The 27,612-nt window shown below is 39.1% G+C and overlaps 1 protein-coding gene across 2 annotated transcripts in view; it reads left to right on the forward strand.

Moving 5' to 3' along the window:
* The window catches only part of opcml (opioid binding protein/cell adhesion molecule-like), a 441,137-nt gene that overhangs the window by 161,149 nt on the left and 252,376 nt on the right, over positions 1-27,612 (forward strand). Inside the window, exon 2 of one of the 2 annotated variants that reach the window (XM_040013505.1) lies at positions 5,204-5,279. In XM_040013505.1, coding sequence (XP_039869439.1) covers positions 5,204-5,279 — 76 coding nt within the window. Of the gene's footprint in view, positions 1-4,511; positions 5,280-27,612 lie in introns of those variants that run through there. The other variant, XM_040013501.1, reaches the window with a different exon arrangement.

A 27,612-nucleotide genomic window follows, 5' to 3' on the forward strand; every position in this document is an offset into this window, starting at 1 on the left:
CTGTTAAGTAAAAATGTTTCATGTCAGGGCAGCGTATTTGAACTCTTATTTTTAATTCAGCCATCCTCACAATAATGCCATGCAGAGGTCAGAGGAAGCCTAGATAATGTATCAGCATATTTACTGAACATGCATGTTCGGAGCACACACAATATTGCATCTATTGATAACACAGAATGTCTGGGCATTTAGATCAGTTAAAGGTACCAGCATCTTTAATAATTCAGTCCTTATCTCTTGTCTACACCAACTGACTTTGCAAGACATCACGTAGCATTATCAGGTAAAAAACTTGGAGGACCTGGATCAGATCAGAGTAAAAAAAAAAAAACACTTTGTGAGAGCAAAGAAAGCAGCAGCCTTAAATTTTAAAGTCTGGCTACAGACAAACTGCCTTTTGTTTTGCATGCTGCGACTGCAGCAAACATATCTGATTCTAGCTGTCTGATTAGTCAAGACTGTGGCAGATGTAGTTATCTGAGATCAAAGTTGAAATCATGTGTAGCGCTGCATGCCAGGAGAACTTAAGCTTCTACACAGTTTAAAGCAAACCTGAAACAAGAAGCAATTTAATTAAAAAAATAAAGAGAAGAGAAAAAAGCAGAAGGAATGTCTACCTTCAAAGAGACAACCCAGTAAGCCCTCCATTTCAGCCAATTACCTTACAAAGCAAACCAGATTTTACCAGTAACAATGATGCCCTACAGTGAAAAATGAAGCAAATTCATAAAATGGCAGACTTAATAGTGATTTAAAAGCCACCTTTGTCTTCTGAAATGAACATATACATAGTATGTATAGTTATTGAAAAATACAGAAAAGCCCAAATGAAAGACAAATGTAAGGAAAGGCAAGTTCAAATTATTACCTCTAAAATAGAGCACTAAAAGTCAAGACATTGTTTTTGTACAGAATTCCACTGCATTTTTTTTATTCTCTTAGAACTGATCAGAAAGCTGCGTTCTGGTTCATAAGGCTCAGATGTGAAACAAAAGTAATCATAAATAATGTTAAAATGTATTCTAAAATTCTTGTTTACTGGGACTTGATGTTTAGAAAGGCTGTAAAAGATTATGGATACTACCACACACAACTATATTTCAAACTGTTTCCCAAAATTTTGCTGGACCAACCACAGAATGTCACTCTTTCAAGGATATGTTGTGCAATGTTACAACTGTGTGCCAGAAGGATCTAAACTACTGCAGATGACTGAATCCATTGAATAGATGCTCTTTATTCAGTCTCTCCATGTTTTTGCATGGGTATTAACTAGCTTTGGTATGAGGCCCGTCCATTGTCTGCTCGCTCTGCCCATCCTTGCATGATATGAATGAAGATTAGTATGGATAGTCTGAATGAACCACCCAGGGTCTGGTGTTAATACGTTGCAGCAGGAAATTATATGATGTCACTGCATGTATAAGTAAACTAAATGAAACACAATGCAAGAGTTGAATTCAATATGGCTAAAGCCGGTTGTAAAAGATGTTGAATGAAGGACAAAGGCAGCCTGTTAAAATCAATATGTCCACTTCCTGTTTTAGTGCATGCACAGTTTTTCAAGGCCACACAACTGAGCATTCTTTTTATCTTCTGCTCTCCCTCTATGTTTGTGTGACACACCAAGAATGATTCATGTGGGATATCCAACAAACAATGCCATTATAATTTGTCATTTCTGCATGCTTGGCTCTCTCACTTGTGGTGGAGATTTGGCAAGGTCATCGGATTCACCTGACCTGCTGTAAGGCAGCACAATGAGGAGCAAAAGGATAATACACATGACACGGATTGAAATGGATTGCAGTCTTATATTCCCAGAACAGCACTCCAACAAGCTGATAGCTGACTGCACATAGCAGCTACTCCTCATCGCTTCTGTTTTCTTATTAAACCCGCTGTATCCTCGCTGTGCAAAGCAGTGTGGAAACAGAAGCCACAATAGTGTTAGAGCAATGCCATGTGACCAAATGAAGCTCTAATCAAACAAAGAAGTATCTGTGAACAAGTGCTTGAGCTTACAACCACCCTGTACTATTGACTCTAATTAAGACCACATTTTGCTGAGGTCAGGGAGGGGTTTTAATTTAAAAACCATTAAGTTGTGCGCATAGTCAGGACTTGTGTGGCATCAAAAGCAACTATCATTTTAATTAAGTCTTATCTTTACCCAATTTCTCTGGCACAAGACATCGTCATAAATTCTAAATAACAACTTTAAATAAAATGAACGTTACAAAAGGTACTGACTTGTGAACTCAGCAGTAATTTGTGTTGGGGTGGAAAATTCTGGAAACTGAAACAGCATTTACCTATCGCCTAGAAATGGTAACAAATGGGATATACAGGACATTGTGGACTATATATTTCATGGTTAATGACATTGTGCTGAAGTTTTTGTTCTCAATCATAAAATTGGTTAATAAAGTCTTCAAAAAGCATTGCTTTATGCTGCATGATTGTCTTTTTGGCAATAGACAATATTGTAGGAATATTTGTATTGTCAAGTAGGCTGTGTGTGTGAAAAGTCTGATGAACAGAAGAACCCATTGCTGCTTTCACACTTGCACGAGCATTTGATACTAGACAGGAACAACATCACGTGTTACTTGTATCTTGAGTGATGACACTCAGTGCTTTCAGTGCATTGTCATTTGTTGCCTTATATCCAATATCTTAACAGCATCCCAAATTGATGTTGAGGTAAAGAAATTATCTTGTTCAATCTTCTTATGAGACTCAAAAGCTGTCATAGTAATCGTGAGAGCTTCTGTTAGGTACACAGCAAAGTGCCACTTTCATCCCTAGTGGCCTGCAACCCCTCCATGCATACAGATGGGGAGCGGAGAAAAGAGCAAGAGCACATTAGTAAACAAAGCCAATGTGGCTCAGTGAAGTTCAGCTTCTCATTAATGTTAACACTTTCCTCTAAAAGTGCACTATACAGAATATTCTTAAAATACTGACCATCACATAACACACAGTGGCTTGTCTTGATTCTATTTATTGCTATCATAGTCTTAGCCCAATTTGACTCAGCCTTTAACATCAATCTCCAATTGGTATGGAATACAGTGGCCACTTGCCATATGCCTCATTCATTGTTTTCTTTGTTTCATTCTTTAACTGCTTGTTCTTCAACATGTTTGACAGGATGTGTGTATATTAAAAATATGTTTCTTTACAGTAATACATTTTTATTCTGTGAAGTTGTATTGTGGGTAGACTGGACATTAATTAATTAATCAATTTGCTATTCCGTCTTAAGTACAAAGAGGTATTATATGTTGATATGGGAGAGCACTAACTGTTTGGCATGCTACCTTGGGGGATATTTATCCAGAACTCATGCATAGAAGTCTTTAGCATATTATAGCTGTTAATTCTTCATATTCTGTTGATAGATTTTTTATTTCAATATTTTAAACTGTTGAACTAAGACCTTTATATGTTTTACATTAAAGAAACGCCCTGCAGCCTTTAAAAGTGGTGAACATTAATTTAAAATGATTCACTACTGGATTTTTGTAAAAATCTACAAGTTATTGATGCTTCTTTTAATTAAAGACATCAGTGTAAATCATTACAGGTAGAGGTCAGTATGACATTTTAAAATGTCAATTTTGATGGTTCTAGACTTTGAAGTAAGACTTTGAATGAATGAATTGTCATCATTTCATAAATTCTCGTATGAAATATAAAGGTGAAAGACATTCTGATCTACTGACTCTGTCCTATTTCACAGGGTTTAACTGGTGACTGGCTATTTATCAGAGCGCATAGTCACGTGATTACTTTTTTAATGGAAAATCAGAAGTATCCAACCTCAATTTATGGTTTTCACATTCTACTCCATAATAATAATAATAATAATAATAATAATAATAATAATAATAATAATAATAAAAACAGATTTGCACACACGGCGCAAATCTGTATGTGTAAATATAAGGAATTTATATTTACAGCAGATTAACACAATGTTGTTGTTTTTTGTTGGTTCCTTTTTTTTGGGGGGGGGTGGAATTGTGAAATACAGGACCCATTTGATGGAATTCATCTTAAGAATAACATTTTTGAGGATGATAATTTTTTTCTTACAGCACCATTCTATTCATTTGAAGTTGTCCTTGACCTGAAAAAACAGAGAAACAGTAATCTCATTTGAGAACACTTGGTCACTTGAATCATCAAACCCTACGTCAACAAAAATCATGCCTCAAGCACTTCTTACCGTGGGAGGAGGGGCAAATGTGAAGCTCCGAAGTAATCATAAATCGTACTCTGATGGGAACAGTTTGAATGAAATGACTGTGAAATTGACCAATTTCGTTTTTGTTTTTTTGTTGCCTGTGCTCCCTAGGTGGTCCCATCTTATACCAATGAAAGCTAAGATTGTAATATCATTTTAAATGCCTGTTTCCTTGCTGTGGTAATCAGTCCCCTAAGAAATAATTATTTTCATCTGACCAAATAAAAGTGTCCTCTATATACGCCCCTGAAAGATGCACGGTGGTTCCTGAATCCGTTTGTCCATTAACTGTATGAATATGCGAGCCCTGCAGGCTGCAGACCATATGCTCCACATAATACATGCAAGTGATGCTACCTGGCGATTAGAGAGAACGAGAGAGAGAGAGAGAGAGAGAGTACTCCAGGAGCTAAACAAGAGAGAAGATATTAGAGCGAATTCAGCCTTTTGTTTGAGTATTTGCAGCTTTAAATATTGTCCCCCGTGCAGCACCAAGGAAAGAAAACACCGAGGGAGAGGAGGAAAAAATATATAGGGAGTCTTGGCTGATGCATCTGTGCAAGAGCATCCATTTCACGGCGATTACAGTTCGAACCTGAGGAGACGGTGCGCATTTCTTTGAGAAACACGGTGCTTTTCTCTCTCCTCCGAAGTCATTTTCCTAGAGCGGCTGGCGGACGCAAAGACACGGTTACGGGATTTCATAACGAGGCTTTTCGTTTGAAGCAAAAGCAGGTCGAGCGCAGTTCCAGCAGGCTATACTGCGTCTTGTTTGTGGAGTGGAATTTTGCGGTCCCTAGCTCAAAACGCAAAGGGGAATATCAGACATTCAAGTTCCCTTGGAAGTTGCGCAGTGATATAAAAACATGGGAATTTGTGGTTATCTGGCGGTGTCTGGGAAATGCCTTGTCGTCATCGGACTTAAATTGTTGTTCCTTGTACCTGCAGGAGTTCCAGCTAGAAGCGGGGATTCTGTATTAAAGGACAACATCACCGTCAGACAGGGAGACAGCGCCGTCTTAAAGTAAGTCTCGGATTATATTTCATTGTCACATCACTAATATGATTTCCTCTTGTGCAGCACGGGAACTGATTCCGTCTTTATAGCTTCTATGTCTTGGTCCGAACAGCTAATCAAGCCCGGTACTACATGAGTTACTAAAGGTCACCATAACCTATATAAGAACGCACTAGTGCTTGTTTGTTTTAAAGGTGCACATGCAGAAGATAAGTTATAGCATGCCTAACTCGGTGTTTAGCCCATTCTGCTCATTGCCCTTGAATGTTATTGATCTTACTGGTTAATGTCTTGTTGAGGATGCACAGAGCTGAGGTGCTCAAATTGAAAATTAGGAGGGGTTGCGTACCCTACTATTGATTTGCTCATGTGATACAAATACAAATGCAATTATGACTTATTTTCATTTTATTCATACTCTTTGTGAAAAGCTATGTGTTGTTTTCATCTTTTAAGAACTTTGAGTGGTTAACAGTGTTCTTATCAGATTTAACACTTGTATATTTGAACCTGTGTTCTATTATAGCACTCCAGCATATGATTTAACTATGTGTCAGTGTTGCATTTTATGATATTTTATTTTTTCTCATCTCCCCACTCTGCACTGTGAGATTATTTTATTTGAGTGTTGCTGGCTTGCTGTTCATTTTGTTTCAGAATAAAGCAGGTGCGGTGTTAGAAATTCAGAATCCCTGTGAAAGAATGACAGATAGGGTACGGTACATTTGCCTACCCACATGAATACATACATAAATACACACCAATATGTAAACATAAATGATATGTATTTATTAGATTTTATAGATTGGTGACATATGTAGAGAAACGCATTAATCCAGTAGCTTTGTTTTCTGACATTGTTTGGGTCAATAGTTTTTAAACTTTCACACATTGTTAACAATTAAAAATAATTAATATGGATCCTTTTCTTATGTGAGAGTCACTTGTGAATCATACTTAAGTAGACAATTTAGAATTTCATTATCTCTGCCAAAAATCGGTCTGTTCTGAAAAGATAAATAAAAGCAAGCAAGTCATTCATGTTTCAACTCCAATGGCTCTTTTACTTACCTGTGAAGCACGCCACTTTGCTGGAGAAACCACTGCCTACAAGCTTTAAGAGTTCATCTTTATCAGACTGCGATGAAACATTTCTATGTTAAAAGGGGTGGTCAATTCCATAATTATAAGGGAGCCTTCATGCTTTTTGGATGTGATTATGAGTGATTTGATGAGGATGAAAATATTGCAAATTATATACTATGGTTGTCATATTGACTTGACATTGACTTGATTTACATCATTTCCTCTGGGATTTACAAAGTTTACGCAGTAAATGGTCTGTATTTGTATAGCGCTTTACTTGGTCCTAAGGACCCCAAAGCGCTTTACACTATACACAATCATCCACCCATTCACACACTGGCGATGGCAAGCTACATTGTAGCCACAGCCACCCTGGGGCGCACTGACAGAGGCGAGGCTGCCGGACACTGGCGCCACCGGGCCCTCTGACCACCACCAGTAGGCAACGGGTGAAGTGTCTTGCCCAAGGACACAACGACCGAGACTGTCAATCGGACTGCCGATTACAAGACGAACGCCCAACTCTTGAGCCACGATCGCCCCGTGGCTTTTAACTTTTGTACTTTTGTACTTTTAACTTTTTACCTACCTGTATCTAGAAATTAGATATTTTTAAATTTAGTTTGAATGAGGATAAAATTGTAATAAATACAGAAAATGAAATGCTGAAAGTCTGTGACAGTAAGCACATGAAAATAATGTAATCTGTAAATGTGAAGAAGGAAGCATATGAAGAAAAATGTTTCTGCTGCAGATGTAAGTATAATTCACAAGCAACTCAATAGACACAAACTTCTGTGGCTATGTAATTATGTAGTAAAATTCTTATGTTTATATGTTATGGCTCAGTACCTTTGGTTGTCAGAGTAGGGCAATAGAGTTCAAATGACTCTAGGCTGCCTGACATGAGGTACTTGGACTAGAATTATTGTAATGTCTTTTGGACGCTATAGTATGTGGAAGGTCATCATGTGTCATACACTGGTTGCACCCCTATGTAGTCCAAGATGGAACTCTGCCTAGTCTTCATCTTTTCTCCCCTGTTCTACTCTGGTAATCTTTTAGTCATTTCTAGCCTGTATAAATGTGCGCTGCCCTTCCCTGATTAATAGAACTTGTTAAGTAGCCTGTTGGATTAACTAAAACCAGCCATTTCATACTCCTCACGCTGAATGGTGACTGGCTGAAATCCACTAGCTCCTTTGTCATGCTGATGTCAAGCTGCAAAAGGTTGTGACTGTAGCAGATGTTAGGTTTTTGGCTCCTTAATATTCTCCTTTTCCTATCCTAACATGTACACCCCACAGCAGAGAAGTCATCAAAGAACCTGTTGCACTGCCATGACCCCAAGTTCAATCTTTAAAAGAGAGGTTTAGAAATTGAACCAAAAGCTGACAATAGAGTAACCCTGTGCTGCGCCACAGTGTATCCAATACACTGCCCTTGAGCAAGATGAGCTGTCAGTGAGCTAGTCAGTCCATAATGTAGGAAACCATGCCATCCACATGCATTGCTTTGAGCTTTCCCCCAAGCAGGGGCCACTGGATGATGATGAAAGCAACACAGAAATAATTCTCCTCCGCCTTGCTGGCTTCTGTGGGTGGGAATAAGGCCTGTGGAGCTGCTATGCGATGGCATTGTCCATGTCCACATTTGACAGCTACATGCCTAGAGCACCCTGCAAGGCTGATGCTGTGAGCCCCCTCTGCCTTGCCTGTGATGAGCCTCATCAACCAAATGGCAAAGATGCAGAAGCTTGGAAGGACAGCAGGTGTTGAGATTTGGACCTAGAGAGGTGGACCAGGAGCAGCAAGTTTTGGACTGGAGGCAGAGGATGAGGGCAGCTGTGGAGCTGACCTCTGATTTGATTGTTTCATTTGACATGAATGGCAACACTGTCTGTGTATTTATTAAACAGTCATTTAATAAGATTAAAACACTGCTACAATTATATTCTAATAACACATATTTGCAAATAAATTATAGCACTGAGAAACTGCATATTTGGGGAAATGCATTATTGCTTGGAAGGCAGCCATGATCTCATTTGTTGCATTTTCCTGACAGTGAATTTCTTCAGGTTATCAAAGTTGTCCTAAAACAAGAAATTCAAACAATGATACATTCCAAACTGAACCAGAAAGTGTTTCTATCTCACATCAGGAATCAAATATAGTGATGCGAGCCAAGTGACAGCAGCAGGTTGTCAAGAGTTAAAAGCTTTTATTCCAGGGAAAGTACAGCATTAATGTGATTCTGGCAATACATTTTAAAGGAACGATTGCTGCTTCCGAGCTGTAGGTAGAAGAATTCCTCAAAGGTTATTTTGCTTCGACTAAGCTTTAATATTAAGACAGTCAAGGGCAACACAAAGCAGTATCATTCTGACATAAAGAAAGCCACTGCCAGCGGGAACTTCAGAAGATGTGAGCAGCAGAATAATTAGCATCATTCAGCTCAGCTTTAGAAGCAATATGACTTTTTTCCACAAATACACAGATCACCACGAAAAAAAAATCCCTGGGTTGCACATGTTAGAGAAACAAATCAGTTTAAAGCCAGTATGTGTATATTATACAGGTATGACTGTCTTTAAGGTAGAATGTGCAGCTGCTGGTAATCCCAGCATTTTTGTACAAGCATTTCTCTTTTCTTTCTGAATAATAATATAATACTGTGTTGTCAAAAGGTATTTACCCCCTATTCTGATTTCTTTTCTTTGTTTTGTTTTTTTGTAAATTTGTCACCCTTACATGTTTCAGATTACCAAACATATTTTCATATTGGACATAGATAAGTTGAATACATAGAAATTCAGTTTTAAAATGACAATTTCAGGCAAACTTACCTGAGCCTATTCAAAGAAGTAATTGTCCCCCAAACCTAATAACTAGTTGTGCTACATCAATGAGTCTTTCATATCAATTTGGCCAACTCGTCTTTGGACAATTGTTTTCAGTTGAGGCACATTGGAGGGTTTTGAGCATGCATGGCCTGTGTAAGGTCATACCAGATCATCTAAAGTGGATTTAAGTCTAGACCATTTAAAGCCATCTCTTTTTAGCCAGTCAGAAGTGGTCTTGCTGGTGTGTTTCAGATCATTGTCCAATTGCATAATCCAAGTGGACTTGAGCTTCAGGGCAAAAACTAGGGCCCAGACATTTTTTTTCTGGAATTTCTGGTAGAGAGCAGAATTTATGACTCCATCAACTATAACAAGGTGCCTAGGTCCTAAAGCAACAAAACAGCCCTAGAGCATCACACTACCACCACCACATTTGATTGTTAGAATTATGTTCTTTTTAGAAATTGGACAGAACTTTTCCAAAAACCAAAAACTTTTGTCTTGTCACTGCACAGAATATTTACCCCTTTGGAGATCTTGAAGATGTGTATGTTTTTTGGCAAATTTGAAATGAGTCTTTGGGTAAAAATGGCGTACATGGGAGAGTTCCACGCACAAAACACTCCTGGCGAAAAATAACACAGTCTCCTTTTTGTTAAATCTGAATACTGAGCTAAACTCAGGCAAGTGAGGCTTGCAGTCCTCGGTTCTTTTGTGACTTCCTGAATGAGTTGTCAATATGCTGTTAGAGTAATTTTGTTAGGCTGGCCACTCCTGGGAAGGTTCTCCACTCTTGAAGGTTTTCTTTATTTGTGGATAATGACTCAGTAAAGATTACTGGATTCCCCAAGCTTTAAAATGCATTTGTAACCCTTTTCACACTGACTTTGCTTTTCAACTGAGCTTGAGTTTAATTTTTTTTCTTAATAAATGAAACGTTCATTTAAAAACACCTTGTTTAACAAACAAAACAAAACAAAACAAAAAAACATGATTTGGGGAAAATTCACATTTTGTGTGTTATTTGCAAAGAAAAAAAAAATTCTCAAAATATAAATGGAAATAAATCTCCAAGGGAGAAAATAATTTTTACAGCACTCTATCTGCTTCTACTTGTTTAGTGAATGACTTGTGGCAGTCATTAAGTACCAAGATAAGTGCTTGTGTTGCATATTGCGATGGACATAGTAGGCAGTAGTACTGTGAAAAATTTGGAACAATATTACCAGTTCTGGAGCCAGAGAGCACTATATTGCACTGCCAGTGGCTCAGTGGACACTGAATGGAGAGTAAAATAGTGTACTAACAATATTTATTTACAATTAACAACCCATTCCTGCATGTGTTTATGCTTATTACGTTCATGGTGCTGGTTTGGAGGTTGTACTGCATGAATGTACCATATACTTTAAAGCATAATTGTAAAATATGTTGAGTTAGCAGTAAGATTAGAAAGGTTCTATATAAATGAATATAATTTACAATTTACCTGCTCTATAAAAACATGTACAGAAGGCTTAGTCATACTACCTTCAGGCTAAAGCACCTAACTAGACTTCCTAATGCCCATTGAAATGCCATGGCTAGTGAACTGAGCAGTTTGTAATACATAGCAGGTTTACATATCACCATGCCAGCTGTTGTTTCATGTAAATAATTACTGAAAGTAAAAAACAATAAAGAATTCGAATTACTTTAAATTGAGAGTTTTTGTAATAAATGTGAGGAACACGTGATTTTTATCCACAGCACTCATGCTAAGCTACAATTCTTATCAAGTGTTTCTCAAGTTATAGTTAGTAGTTGAAAGACACCTCTGTGGCACAAGGTGTCACCATTCAATTATTTTCACCTGCAAGTGAGGAGCTCCACTGGTAGGGCAAGCCTTGCATGTGATTTACACTATCCTGAACTAGTGAAAACCCAAGGACAACAGAATATGGCTGACATCTGAGTTACTGCTGGTTGTTTATTTAACTGTAGAGTGTTTCACGGCCATTTGGTAGTGTCATTTTGTTTGTATCTTTAACTCTACGTGAGATGTTGCTCTTTGGTGTATTCCCAAAAGTTAATTCTGTTCATCTGGATGTAGCATTTTCAGTGGGATTGTTTTTTTCCCCACTGAAAACGCTACATCCAGATGAACAGAATTAACTTTTGGGATCTATTTACCTGGATGATTGAGCATGCATCAAGACACTTTGGTGTATTCTTTGGTGTATATTCAGCTACCCAAATCGAATCACTTTAATGATATGGGATTTGTCCATATTTAAAGGTTATTCTTTCTCATCTCTGTTTGCACTGGCAGTGATGAGAATACAGTGGAAATGAATGGGTCACGCAGGATGGACCTACCCTGTTTGATAACCACAAACACTCTGCATCATTCATGCCTTTATTTCCTCTGTGTTCTGCGAGTCACTGTTGATATTCATGGCAGTGTTTTTGGGATGCAGTCATCCAGCTGATATTTTATGAGACACTGATTGGAGGTCTGGCTGGAATCTGTTTGAGTAGGTAGGTGGTAAATCCTGTTTTAGATATAACCATTATCCTTGAGGAGAGCTCTGTCTCTGGCTTAAGTCTCATTATCAATGAGGGGTAAACATGAAGTCATTGTTATTCTGCTTCAGAAACCTCTGAAAATATCAACGGAGAGCTTCTGCTTTCCTTCACTGCCACTGAATATTTCACTGACAGACCATTTGGAATATGGCTCGCTGTGGCACTTCTCCCAGCTCGATAGATGAGCAGCAGATATGGCTAAAACACTGTGCGGCTGACCCTTGGCACATTCTCTGTTTTAGCATTGTATAGTAAAGTGTGGAGAAATGAATGGTATGATGTCAGGACTGTCTGAACAAAGGTGCAACTTGGGAACTGGCACAACCTTTTTTAAGATGTCATTTGAATTGTCTTTTGTACCAAGTAAGGTTGGGTGACTCACTATATATGTTTACAGTGAGACATTGTTATGTCTGACATCAGGCTGTCTTATGGGGTATTACTACAAAAGCAGTAGTTGGGTTAAACAACTTGTTCTTCCATTGGTACATAAGGTACAAATAACTGTTGTAATAGAAATATAATATTCCAATTGCTCAGTTTTAGAAACTATTGCAGACACTTCTTAAAATACATGTTAATTAGGTCTATATAAATACAAATATATTTACTTTTTCTCATGGTTTTTATTTCAGTCCCTTGTCCAGAGAGCTTAAGGTTATTTGTGTTGACCTCAGTGTTGTGAAACTATTGACTGAATTTTGGTATGCTTTTTCAGATGGAAATTTCTAACACGTAGTCTACGAACTTTATGTGCTGAAAAATGAACAGGAAATCTGGGATTAAATTAAATGGAAAATCACTATCATTTTTAAGGTCAAGTGTTTAGTAAATTAATCGATTAATGAGTTTGCATTTTCTGGTATCCAAAGAGGTTTTGCTGGTGCTGTTTTGTGTTTTAGAAATAAAAATGTAATATCTTGAAGTCTTTTAGGTTGGATAATACAGGACATCCATAATATTATTCCATAGACTAAAGAATATTGACTCAACGATGACTAAGGGGTAACTAATGTACCAATAGCTGAGAGATTCTTCAATAATTATAGTTAGTCATAGCTCTAATACTTATTTGATTATTTATTTGATTTCTGCCATAGATATGACTATACAATAATGCTGCATCATAGTATATTTTGTTTACTGCAGTTATATGCTTGCAAAACACATACTGGATATGGATATTATACATTTGTTTTGCAGTGATCACTGCAGTTGTATGAGACTGAGAAAGCTACTCATAATTATTTGTTATCCTCGTCATCCAAGGTGGAAGTGGATCTTAAAGCATTTTTACTGCTAAACAAAGACATCAAGACATGTAGAACTGACCAAAAGAACTCCAGTATATTGAGCAGTCTTCATGTTATTATATGTTTGCACAGTACTTAAAATGAATACTTACTGGGCTGGGAATGTAGTGCACGCAGAATGAAGGGTTGATTTCTAGTAAAAGGTGTATTTGTAATTGTGGCCATAGGCTTATCTGTTATTCAGTAGAAACTATCATTTATTTTGGCAGGCTTTTACTTATTCCCAAGACAAAACCATTGAGTCACCAATGGAAATCATCGGCCTGGAGAAACATTTGAGGCAAGAAACACTGGAATGCTAAACTTCCTATTCTTTTCCTGCATAAATGAGCCCCATACATTATTCAAAGCAAAGGAACTCCTTGACTGAATAAGTATCCATGGCCCTGTGAAACTACACTATATATGTGTAGGCTTCAATCAGTCATGACTGTTGCGCCATCTAGGAAAAAAGACAGCCAAAGCAACAGTAGCTTAATTGTGTAGAATTACTTAAAGCTTGTGCCATTTTTCATAAGAAAGAAATAGAAAAAAAATATTTATGATTCATGCTACTTAGACCTCTTTGCAGTCCTACAGTGGGTTTTTTTTTTTTTTAAGTCAGCAAGTCATATCTCATGATTGTAAATATCATTTAACTACCTCCTGCCTCTCTGTCAACTTCTTGTTTAATGTTCACAAGTTCACAGACGTTGACTTAAAACGCTGTACTGCACTATGAGTACACTATTAGGAAGGTAGTCACAGCTAAAAATGGTATCAGGAATATGAGCGGACAAGGACGTATTAAAATGGAAAGCCTAAGGGTAGGCTAACAAGCATGGAGATGCTAAGCTCTCTCTTCAGCCATTTTGTTTTCTTTCATTCAGTGGAACAAGTGTTAAGTTTGACCTATATGGATTCAGACATATATGGACAGAAAATGCATTGTGTGGCAGTAAAATATCTTCTAAATCCAGATATATTAATTAGTGATCTTTAATTCTAGTCTTTATACCATTCTCAACACTCAATGGGGTAAATGTCATGTAGATCATGTCATCAAGGTGAAAACCTCTGGATATTGCAGATACTGAGGGTCAAGTTCCGATGTCGCACTCACCAGTAGTCCACCAGGCTTGCATTGGTTTTCCTTTATCACAACCTAGGCATCCATCTTGAGGAAGGTTGAGTTGAGTTTCAGCATCCTGTGTTGTCGTAAATCACTGAGATAGTCATTAATTTTTAATACCCAGAAACCTATGCGCCGTGTTGCAGTCCAACTAGATTCTCCACTAGTGAGAGCCAGCCACATCCATTACAGCCTGTCTTTGCTGTCCCCACCTTGTGCATGTTTGGGTGCATTTTTCTTTCTGATATCATTAATACTCATCAGGAGCACCTTCCATTCATGCCACATTCTGCCAGGCAGTTTACGCTCTACTACTTTCACTCTCCTACCTACCTTTTCCATATTGTTTGTAGCACATCTCTCTTACTCATCAATTGAAGCAAGCATTGAGGAAAAGTAATATAATATGATGTATACATTTATGTATGAAAGTGTGGTGTATAAGAGTATTTTTTCTGTGTGATAAAATTCCTACATCATCAGGTTTAAGTCCAGTGGCACAATTTACCTGAATGTCTTATTACTCTAAGAAAGTTCAGTTACCTCCACTTCTTGTCGCTTTTCCAAAATTCCAAATGTTGGAATTTTTGATTATGATCTATTTGCTGTTTTTCCAATCACAAAAGCAGCTTTTTATGAAAAAAAAGTGGCCTTGAAATTTAAACAGCAATACTGGTAAGATTTGCAATGCATATAGACAAGGTAACTATAGTACTCATTACATAGATTGCATTTACCACTATTATCTGTTTGTGCATGAGTTTTCTTTCATTTAAAATCTATTTGAAATCAAAATATCATCATTGAGAGTTTTGTTTTTTAGTTTGTCAGTTTTCAAGGAGAACTAAAATGTACTTATGAAATCTCCATGTCTGCCTGTCTGTTTACATGTGTGCTGTGTGAACACAAATAATATATTACATAGGAATACAGTATAGAATGTCAACCTCTAAAGAAGAGGAGAGGTGGTTAGACTTAAGAACATCAAGTTGCATATATTTGCAAAAATAATGAGTAAAATCTGATTCTCTCCAGTTTTAACCTCTTTAGGGTTTTAAGACAAGAATTTGATTTAGAAATTTTCTCGATATGCATATAAGCACAAGTTGATTATATATTTATTAATGAGGAATGGTACTTGTCCTTTTCTTGTATATTTTCTCTTTTAGGAATGGAATGCTGAAAAAATAGGGCATTCTCTCTAGGGGCAATACAAGTCATATTAGAAAGCTTGCGTATGTGGTGTCAGCACACTCTTTGCCTGTTAATATAAGAGGGTACAGGGTTTGCATTTTGAATCTGCTTTTTGCACCTCTGGAAACTTTTTGGTCATAGCAGTCAGAGGCACCTCAGAGTTACCACTCAAGTAGAAACCAAAATGTAAAACCAAAACCAAAATAACTTTTCACTTTGCAGTTATTCCCCAATAGAGGTGATTGTTACTTGTTGCAGCCGCGAGCACAGCGGAAAAGGATTTTCATCATTGGACATTTATCTGAAGTAATGCCATATAAGCTGATGAACTGTTAATTAATGTAGCTCTTGGAAACTCCAGCATTATATCCTTAGTTCATTCCGCTCAAGATCTCTACTCCCTCATTGAGACATCTCTGACCATCTGTCACAACAAAGTATTGGCCTCCGGTGACCTGGCAAATCATTTCTAACTCTCCCGTCTCTCCTTGAGTCCTGGATCTCAGCCGTCGGCCCTCTACCAAAACAGATCCCCCTAATGGAGGAATATGCCAGGGAAATGCGCTTCCCATTGATTCTGTTCCCTGGCTAATGCTGCTTCAAGGATAGTGCGGCTCAGCTATACTTAGAATCAAGTATGGGGTTGACATAATATTTTTCTGTTGCCTTCAAAATGCTCAGGGTAGTATAGTGATAAGACTTAACTAATACTACTGGAACAACTTCAGCACAAACCAAGCAGCTACATTCATCAATTACCAACAGAATGCAGTAAATATGGCTGTAAATGAGCCTTAACTGTCAGCCTTAGCTTATAAGAAGATGTGATGCGAAATGTCACAGATCTTGTCACAGATCTTACACACATCTCAGTAACATGCATGTCAATGCCTGAAAATAACTCCCTTTTGTAAAAAATATATTGACCAATGCAATCAAAACTAGTCTTTTTTTTAATATGTTTTAAGGTAGAACATTAATTTGAGTAGAGGTGAGGCACCGATCTTAGAAAATGCAGGGTCCCTGCAGTGTCCCACTTTAATGCACATAGTGTTTACTGTATGTTTCTGACTTAGGCACTGGAAATCGATAAGTGGCCCTAATTTATTATTACAACCAGATTTCACTGTCTGAAGACAAGGAAGGAAGGAGGGAATTTGTCTCAGTCGGCCAGCTGATGGTGCTCATTAATATGGATAAAAATGACTAGGAGTCATCTGGGAAGAATGTCATACCACATTAGACAAATAAGTGGTTGAAACCACTGGCTGTAATTAATTGATTCGCTTCAGATTGATCCCCTTCCCCCACCTCTTTGGGAATCATGTTCAGAATTTGTGCAATTATGAAATGTTAAATATTCCAAGCAAATGGAATACAGGAATACATACACACACACACACACACACACACACACACACACACACACACACACACGCAGTAACCTCCAAAGCCAATGGTTCTAGCAGATACCAGGAACAACAGCCACGCTCTTTGTCGAGAAAAGCGCAGTCCTAGGAACAGCAAAGATACTCTGCAGGACACCCAAGCTCGAAGGCATCTGGTAGTGAACCTGAGCTTGGAGGATAAAAACCGCCCCGCAAAGGGTGAGAGAGGAATTTATTTTACATATATAGTGAGCACAAGGCCCTGCAGATAATGTTGGGTCCTCGAACCATCTGCACGTTTTGAAAGAAGGAAGTTATAATTTAAGGGGTTTTTGTAACTTTAAAAAAGGGAAGGCACGTACTACAAGAAAAAAGCTTTTGTGTTTCTGTTCATGGAGTGAAACTGTGGAACAGTCTGAATATGGAATTAAAGCAATGTCCAAACATAAAACAGTTCAAAAAGAGTTATAAAAATATGATCTTCTCGAACTATAAAGAAAGGGAAAATATTGAAATTGAGTGAATGTCTCTATTAAAAGAAATTCATGATGTGATATTATAGTATATCAGAAATCTGTTCACTATTTTTATTACAGATTATATCAGTAAAGAAGCTGACTAAATATTAACTGATTTTAATGTACCTGTATATTGTTTACATGTTTGAAATAAATTAACAATCAATCAATCAATCAATCAATCAATCATGTTATCTGATTGTTTGATCAGGGTGAACATTGAGACTAGTTGCTTCTCAGAGATCATTTTGTAGAGCGCTCACAGTTCTCATCCTGTTCCTCTTTGCTAAAAGGAGCGCATATTGCTCCTGCTGATGGGCTAAGGGCCTTCTATGGCTTTGTCCAGGTTTCCTAGAAAAACTACGTGTGTCCTAGAATGTAGTCCATGCTCTTGAGACTGTAAATCTTCTGCCAATGGTACATACCAGTAGGGCTGGGCTATCTCATACCGTTCATGGTGATACCGGTGTAATTTTGGGCAACGATAGGAAAATGAAATATCGCGATAGAATAGGGGTAAAACGCGCATGCGCAGTGCCTTTGTTTACATACGCACATGGCGGTGACGCAGAATGAGAAGGATCGTTGAATGATGAACCAGAATTGGTTTGTAAAAATGATGCAACTTCAGTGGTGTGGAACTGGTTTAGCTTTCGTCCGTCAGATACACAACAAAGCACTATTTTTGGTAGAGCATGCTAGCGGGCCGTCGTTATTACCGTGTTGTTTGGAAAATACGTCACACTTAAAATCAGTCCTTTGATTTTTTTAGAAAATTGTCAGTGCCCCTTATAATCCCGTGTGCCTTATGTATGACTTCTGGTTGTGTTTACTGACCTCGAAACGATTTTATGTACACGGCGCTCAAAAATCTGTCAATGTTTTAGTACGACTTTGCTAAGCTATGAAGCTGCACCGCTTGATGGATTGTCGGAGCATTACGGCTGTCGTAGGCAGGAGCCTCGCCGAGTGATACGTACTGCGCTTCAACATAATGTTACTGTATTGTGTGTGTATAACCTCTTTTTAAGTTTTGTGGATATTATACATGGTTATGCTGAGGATATGTCCATTGGAAATGCCTTTTGGTTAAACTGTCAGCAAGGAATTTGCACTGTTACATTTTTATATAACTTTAATGCACATAAAAAACAGCTGCTTGTTTAAGTGAAAATACATTGATGGGGTTTTTTGCACTAATAAAGTTGTGGAGTTGTAAAGTATTTTGTCTAGTGTCAATTATATCGTCAGTTATATCGTTATCGCAAATTTTCAAATGTATATCGTGATAAATATTTTTGGTCATATCGCCCTGCTCTACATACCAGCAATGACAGCAATGACACTGATCAAAGATAAATGCACAACAGTGACAAAACAGTCAGAAAGATGCAGAAGGAAAAAGAGTTAGTGGACAATTATTTCCAACTGAGGAATTGATGAGTAATTGGACATTGAAGATGAGGCTGGACAGCACAAACATCTCGTCCAAAAATAAATTGTCTCCACTCTTTTCTTGTAGTTTATTCCTTATAAATTTAGCTAAAAACGAGATACATCCTATTTACAGGAAGGTATTCCTGTGGAGATAGTGGATGAATTGTCTAGTGTTGTGAAAGTGTGCATGTGGCATCTCAGGCTGTTCATTTTTTTCATTTTTTTTTTTTTAATTTTGTAAATACCTAGCTCATACACAGGAGAAAATTTTATTTTTTTTTTAAATAGCTTTTTATTTAGTTGTGTTTTCTGCCCGTGCCCCAGAATAAAAAAGCCACTAGTTTCCCTTGCTGTAGGGACCAAGGGTTCAAGGTTTTTATTTTCTTATATTTCATATGTATTTATTTCATGATAATACTTTGCAAAAGCAAGCTTCACTATGAAGCTTCAGTACCAGTTTGCTAAAAATATATAATGGTAATTTATTCTCTGGCACAAAATCAATATTTATGAAAATGATGACTTCTTCAAAGAGGTATATGCCAAAAGACCATGTTCTAGTATATCTGTATCCAAAAGAAAGCCATCTGAGAGTAGTTTCATATTTCCCACAGCACAACAACTTTCACTGCACTTAGTTCGCGTTCATGCAGAATTCACACATGGGATATGCCACAGCATCAGTGGCTCATTGAAGAGTTCACCTACTTGGTCAAGGGCAAATTGACAGTGATAGCTGGAGGAGAGGAGAGTATTCAACACCCTTTACATGAGATGATGTGATACACAGAATCATGTATTGTTATTTTAGAGCAAGCTGTGAGAAAAGATAGCATGAATTTTAGTGCAAATCAAGAAACCACAAATCAGAAAAACTGAGAAGTTTTGGCATTTTGCCATACCTCAGACTGAATAACTGATTAATACTTGTTATTTATCTCTGGCTCTCTTCCACAGCATGTCTTTTGTCCTGTCTTCCTTCTCTCACCCCAACCAGTCGTGGCAGATAGCCGGCCCTCCCTGAGCCTGGTCCTGCCGGAGGTTTCTTCCTGTTAAAAGGACGTTTTTCCTTCCCACTGTGGTCAAAGTGCTTGCTCATAATGGGTCATATGATTGTTGGGTTTAATAATAATAATAATACATTTTATTTATAGGCGCCTTTCAGACCCTCAAGGTCACCTTACAGTAACATGTAAACAATACCATAAAAAACATAAGAAAAATGTATATATAGCAAACATGGTAGATAAAATTTAGACATAAACAGTCATAAAAGTATAAAAGCAAATATAAAAACTGAGCAAGGTTTTTCCCTGTATGTATTATTGTAGGGTTTACCTTAAAATATAAAGCGCCTTGATGCAACTGTTGTTGTGCATTGGCACTGTATAAATAAAACTGAATTGAATTAACCATATAAATGAATTCAACAAGAGTCCACACAAGAGTTTTCTGTTAAACCACTGCTACCCCATACAGCTACTTAGCTGGGTTAAAAAGTAACAGCATGTTTTAGTGGCAGCTGCTTGCTTGTTCTATTTTTCCAGTCAGTATGTAACCATCTAGTCATAAGGAAACTTTCCTACCCTGTGGAATACACTATCTTCTTACCAGAAAAATATTAGATAATAAATGTAGGTCCATCAGTTGGAAAACCAGCTACTGTAAAACCTTTCTGACATTCAGTGTTTAACTTTGAAAAATCAATAAAGCCAATTTAGCAGAAGGACTTTTTTGTTCATAATAAAAAAATCAGTCCACCTCAACTCAACTTGATTTTTGGTCTATTAACTCATAAAAGTGCTAACCTCTGCCCTGAGTACTTGCCATTGTTTATGTCCAAATAAACAACTTCTCTTACCAGTGCAGAGCAAACAAGTGATGTTGCACAACAATCAAGAACCAATTTAATTGTATTTAACATTAATAAGCAGCTTATAGTGTATCACTGCTGTATTGAAATGATGATTTTCATTTCAATGTTAAGAGTCTGGTTAACAGCTTTTGACAAAGCTTTTCATATTTGATGTTTTGCTTTTGAGTAAAAAAGTAAGATTGAATGTCAAGAGATTTAAATGCATTTATAGCAAACAAAGCTACATTGTCATGGTTGCAGGGGAAAAAGAGGACCCAAAATGCGGAGCTCAGGTTAGCAGGGTGAACAGTGCGTTTATTTACAGTGTCCAAGAGGTGTCACAAACAGTTAAAGGTGCTATCCAAATAGGTTTTTCAGTTAAATCCCCAAGTGCTCCTTCGTCTGTGCAACCCCGAGCGTGAGTTGTGTTTCCTGGTCCTCCTCTCCGAGCCAAACTCCTAGGTGAAGACAAAGCAAAACACAGAATTAGCAGAGCTCTTTAACCGACTATCAACTTCCCTTAAGTAACGAGTGCTACCAGCTTGGAATAATAATCCAACGTCAACATCATCCTTATATACCGCAGCTCTGGGATGGAGGCTGATTAGAAGCAGCTGGCAGAGCAATCAAATGCAGGTGAGGCCACAGCCGAGCGGCGGAGTGGAAGGTCGTCCGAGCCACGCCCTCCCCGGAAACGCGAACTTCCGTACACAAACCCCACGGCTGGGAGAGAGGAGAGACCGAGAGAAAATACACACAAAAATCCAGATTGCTCGGGGAGGACCGTACGACCGTGACATACATAAATCAATCATCTGACCCAGTTAATGGCCTCTCTTTACAGTGTTTTCCAATTACTAAATTGGCTTCCCATGAATATGAAAACATAACACTTAAGATTCATTTTAAGTAGATGTATAATCTTCTTAAATAAAAATGTATTATGATCAATAACATCATTTTGATTTTTGTCATAATTGAACAGCTACAGATGTACAAGAGCTACATCACAAATCCACTGAGATAGTAGTGTTTTTTAAACATTTATTTATTTCTAATGCCGTTCACCATGGTCACTCCCAGTGAAAATCTTAACAGTTTAAGCTCTGCCTCATGTCTTTTTGTCAGTTTCAGCTTCTTAAAAACATACTTCATAGCAAATCATAAGAAGCCTCACAACCATTGAGTAAATCTCACATTTCTCTCTTGATACTTCTGTCACAAATCACCCTTATACTCCACACACTACGCTTTCATATGCATTGATCTCTCTTTGCCTTGTCCATTACTTTGGATGTTTGACCCTATGTTTTTAAACTTGTCCACCTTCACTAGAGAGGAGATCCTTGTCCTTATGCAATTGTTGAGTCTTATAGCCTGCATGTTGTTTCAGCTGTACCTGTTACAGTATATGCATGCATGGTGTCACTTGAAAGAGGTGTGAGCTAAAGATTTCTGTAAACAGACAATAGTAACAAAGCAGTTTCTTTGATACTGTTCATCTACTGCTGCTCTATTTCACAGTTCTACCTACAACTTATTTGAATGGATATCTTGAGTATGACTACCAATGGAGGAACACTTCTCTGAGCAACTAATTGCCTTTACTTGGCAGATACACAACACCCATTTTCTTCTTCACTCTTCTTCCTCTAACTAGAGATCTACCAATTGTGGATATACTTTTGGATATACTTTAATAATACCTGAGGAAATTGTGTGGGTTATAGTTCCTCCAAGACAGTAACAGTAACAGACTGAATTAATTAAATAACACAATATATTATAGGATAAGCGGAAGCGAATGGAGGGATGAATATATTACAGCATTTACAAAATGTAAGAAATGGCTCTAGTATATACAAATAGCTCATTTATAAATATCCATAATATTACAGAGGTTAAATATATATGGTTGACATTTTACTCTAAACTGTATAATGTATAGGATGTGCAAAAGGGTGTTACTATTGCAGTGTGTACTGTTCATTAGATGGAGGAGTTGTACAGGGAGGAATGATTTCCTGTGTCGTTCAGTGGTGCATTTGGGTAATCTCAGTCTCTCACTGAAGATGCTCCTGTGACTAGCCAGCACGTCATGGAGTGGGTGGGAGGTATTATCCAGAAATTCTAGAAATAGTGGCTAGCTCAAGGATCCTGTCAAAGTATCAAAAGGCTTTAGGGAATTTACCTGAGGAGGTTGACCTTAATCTCTATAAAATGAAGAAAACACAGAGGATTAAACTTAAAAATAAAATCATTTTCAGAGTAGGCAGGCATGGACAGCAATCAAGATTACTGACAAGAAAGCCCAGTGGAGAAAAACAACACACTTATGCTGTAAAGTTATTTCATGCATTTGTCGCTCCTAAGCTAGACTATTTAAATTCATTATTATCTGGTTGTTTAATAGTCTACAGTTGATCCAGATCTGTGCAGTGAGAGTCCAACAGGAACTAGAAATAGAGACCAAATGATTTGCATATTACCTTGTCCAAAGTGACTCCCTGTTAAATTTAGAAAGTCTTTCTCCTTACATATAAAATCTTGAACAATCAGGCCTTATCCTAGTACCATATTATCCATATAGAGCTCTTAGACTGCAGGCCAACTTGTATTTATTTTGAAAAGTAGATCAGGAAATTGAGCTTTTAGCCATCAGGGTCGTCTTTTATGGAATTAAGGAATTGAGTTGAATTGAATTAAGTTTGGAATTAAGACACATACAATTTCTCTGATTTTAAAATTAGGCTTAAAATGTTTCTTTTTTGATGTCTTGCCTTTCACTGCGCGCAGTAGCTCTGTTGGTATAAGGATAACATTGTTCTAATACGACGAAAAAATCAGGAGTTATTACTGTAATACAAGTAGTGAAAGATGTCGGGCTGAAACAGATTAAAGATGAACCAGGGGTGGGGGAGCGAGGACTGAAACACATGACAACTGTACCCAACGGGTGGGGGAACAGGGGCACAACTACCGGCCCGGCAGGAGTGATTGGGGAGGATCAAAAAGTGACTGTTCACCATTTTAATATACTAAAAACACTCAACGTAATGATAGTCGTATGTATAAGAAAACAAGGTAGAAGAGGGGGCCCAAAATTAATGGTGAGGCGTTTAGTAAAATGAGGGATGAATAATCATGGGGGATGGTCCGTTCAACGGGTCTCATGCCGCACGCAGAGAGAGCTGGTGGTTTATATTGAGAGGGGGTGGAGGGTGTGTGTCGTGTGAGGGGGAGGGGGGGGGGGGGGGAAGGGGGGGAAGAGGAGAGGAAAAAGGGAGGGGGGGGGAAGGAAAGGGGGGGGAGGAGGGGGAGGGTGCATGGGGAGGTTTAGGATGGTTAGATGTTGGGGGAGTTGGCACACACAAAGCATGGGGGGGGAGTGGGCTGGGTACTGTGCTGAGGGTGGGAAGAGAGGATGTAGTAGGATATGACAGGGTATGGGGGATCTTTCCAGCACAGAGACAAGGCGAGGTAAACCACAGGGGGTGAGACTGTTTCATGGCTTTGCATAGTGAGCATATAGCAGACACAGATATTGAAGGGAGCAGGGACAGGACAGAAACTGAATAGGGAGGCTTCCACAGATAACAAGCTGACTTCAGCATCCAGGGTCCTACAAAAGGGGGACTGCTAGCTACCCCCGGGCTCAGAGCGGCGGGCGGGACCGTAAGTATCGGCACCAACACATTCAGGTTAGATGACAGATTCAGGCAGGCAGCTTAGAGAATCAGCTCCCCTCTGTGAACAAGCACACAGCGTCAGTGTATTATCACACTCGGATGGTGAAAGAGGAAAGACAGCAGAAGAAAGCACGCAAAATGTGATAGCTACGGTGTTACCCCTGGAAAGAGACAAACGTACAAGAACGGAGTGCAGCGTATAGCAGAGGGGCGAGCTGGCGGGTGTAGGAATGACGGCGCATGCTGTGGGCATTTACAGAGCTGCAGACAAGGGGGGCAGGTGTATTGGATCCTGTATGTAGGCAGGGGTGTAAGGAGGAACCGGAATGGGTGCGCGGTCAGGGAACGTGGAAACAGACTCGTTTGGTGTGGGGTCCAACAGACAGGGAAACACAGAGCAGGGAGACGGGGTCCTCACAGGGGGGGGGGGGGGGGTGGGGAGAGAGTGCGAGGGCGTACAGGGAGTGGACAACATTCCTGTCAGTCGAATGAGGCTGCACCAAACCAAAGAAAGTTTTTTTGTGGCAAAAGATGAGCCCAGAGGGAAGGGAAAACACGAAGGTGTTGGCAGGGGCAGGTGGGAGGGGGGGAGACATAAGAAGCTCAGGGAAGGGGAGGGTGAAAAAAGCATTGAGAGTTTGAAATTTGCGTCGGTCAAGGGGGGGGCGGTTCATCGCGACAGAAGAGCTCTGTGAAGAAAACGGCCAATGGAAGTAGCGAGGTCAGTACAGGACTCGAGTATAGGCACAAACACCGTCATGGGATATTCAACCAAACAGGAGAAGAGACAGGACATGGAATCGTCCTGATCAGCCTGAGATGAGAACAAGCTGGCATGAAGAGCGGCGGTGGATCTGGGAGAGTGTCTACCCCGCAGGTGCACAGGTGAAGAAATAACACAGGGGCTGCTGGCTGCACGGGGGGGAGTCATTAGACTGTCCTGAGGTCGAGCTGTGGCTCTTACATAGTGAACCGTGGTGGGGCGCGTTCACGAAGTCAGTTGCAGGGTTGAGGACTGGGTAGTCCAGAGGAAGAAGTAGAAGCTTGGGTAGCATAAGGTGGTGTGAGAGGGAAGGGGGGGGTATCGCTAAGTTAAACTCAATTGGTAGCTGGAGGGAAAACACTCGGGCGGCAGCGAGAGAAAAGAGGGCGGGGCGTGTTAAGTGCAATTATGGGATGTAACACAGGTTTACGTGGGGTGGGAAGGTTGGGGTGGCATTTATAGACTTCATGAAAACCGGCACTTAATTTCCATCGGACATGGCTAGATTCGGTAAATGATTGGTTTCTAGTGATTCTACTTCCTGGTGACTAGTTTGAATTTGGACAGTTTAAAACAATCAGGCTGATGTGTGTGGATGATGATAAACTGTCACTGGTTACATGCAGGTGTGTGACAGGTGCGGATGGTGTAGGTGCAAATCTGAGAATAACAGCCGGGTGTCATGTTTGGAGACCATGAACGGTGTCCATGAGATCAGTGGGTTTTGAAAGACATGAAGAGCGGTTAGCAGCCCTGCTGATGTTGGTTGTAAATTAAAGGACATGCTGAAAACGGATGATACTCTGGAATAACTCTTGGATTTATAAATTTAACTCTGTCATCAAAAGAAAGGCAACAAAGGATCCCAGACAGGTTTCTGTGAACAAAGAACCATTCTGATGTTTCTGTGTTTATAACATTTGACATGTACTATAAACATAAACTGCAGTGAGCAGCCATTTATAAATACTAATATGAAATAAAAATAAAGGGGAATGATGGACAGCTGTATAAAGTGACATTTATATCACTCGGTGTTTGTGGACCTGATCATCCACAGCTGTGTTTAATTGAAAAACATGTTCATTAAGAAACCTGGTATGCTGTTAATAATTCATGTTGCTGTGTCTGGCTGTTAGAAAACACAGTTTTAAGGTCCCGGGCAGATTTTTGCTCAGCCAAAAATGAATAAATAAAATAAAAAATGACACAAACGGACATGGCAGCTAACTTTTGTCCTTTCGTCAGAAAACAATTCAGGGTGACTGCATGTAGAAGGGACAAACGTTTCAGCGGTTATGGTGACATATAAGATGGCCAACAGAAGGGCCAGTTATAAAAATGTTCCATCAGGTGGAGCACAAACACAAGAGTTGACAAACAAGACGCGGGGCTGCGCTGAGAGTCAGAAAGCGGAGAAAGTAGATCAAAACTCATGTTTGACACAGCCTCAGTGGTTGAATTCCTTGCACTTCAACAGCTAAATCCATGGTGGTTGACAGTTGGGTGGAGTCAGGAAGCACAGCAGAGGCAAGGGAAAGCTGCAGACGTGAGACAGAAAAAAGGAAAGGTAGGGTGGAGCAGGACGTGAGGGTGACGTGCTGCTCTGTGAATAAGGGAGGATCAGTAGGCAATCACGACGTAAATTTTCTCTGGGGGTGAGGGAGCAAACACACCAGCAGACCCAGCAGGGCTGAATAAATTCCCAACAAACAAAGCCCTGGACGTAATCAGAGACATAAGAACGAAGCGTGGAACTGCTAGAAGTGAAAGAAAGGAGATTCAGGGTCTGTAACAAGGACCAGCTGAGAGATGTTAAGGAAAGCGGATGTAACATAATGTTTCAGGGGAGGCTACCGTTACTGAAAGAAAGAATCAGCATATGGTGTGAAAGGGAACAACGTAAATTAAAGATGAAAGAAGAAAATATTGGCTCTGGTTTTATCTGCGTGGGCCCGGAAAAGATTACGCCAGGTGTTGGTTTAACTGGGGGGGCATGATAGAAAGGACGGTATGGTATGGGCCAATAGAATATTGTGAACAGTGTGTCAAAGTGTCCATCAATGGAATAGTAGCAGGTTCAGCTTGAGCCAACAAAAAAGACGGTGTCCTAGCATAGAGGTAGAAGCTGGAGTGGCGAGGTGGATGTTGCCAGACGGATTAAAAAAATAAAATAAAAAAGAACGAACAGAAAGTATATTAACAGTGAAAAGCATGAAATTCAAAAACCGATCTTTTCCAAGTCGTCTGTCCAAGAGGAAAGCAGAAAAGCTGCAACAATATAACAAGACAGGTTTATTTGAAAAGAGCTGTTTTAAACGGACGCGGGGACAAGAAGAATAAAGCAAGGATGTGTTATAAATGCAGAAACTGCTGCGTCAGAGGAACGACAAAACACTGTTGGATATTTCATGTTGGTAAAACAGCGCAAAGAAATGTGGAATCATGATGTGTTAGACTCAAGTCGATGAGCAGGTAAGTCAAGGCACGCTTGGAAGTGGTTTTGTGAGCACTAAAAGACGGCGGACTAGAGGGGGTGGAGTTATCAAGTCTGATTAGACAACGGAGGGAA

The sequence above is a fragment of the Simochromis diagramma genome, unplaced genomic scaffold (assembly GCF_900408965.1).
Source record: "Simochromis diagramma unplaced genomic scaffold, fSimDia1.1 OVJJ01000123.1, whole genome shotgun sequence".
NCBI lineage: Eukaryota > Metazoa > Chordata > Actinopteri > Cichliformes > Cichlidae > Simochromis > Simochromis diagramma.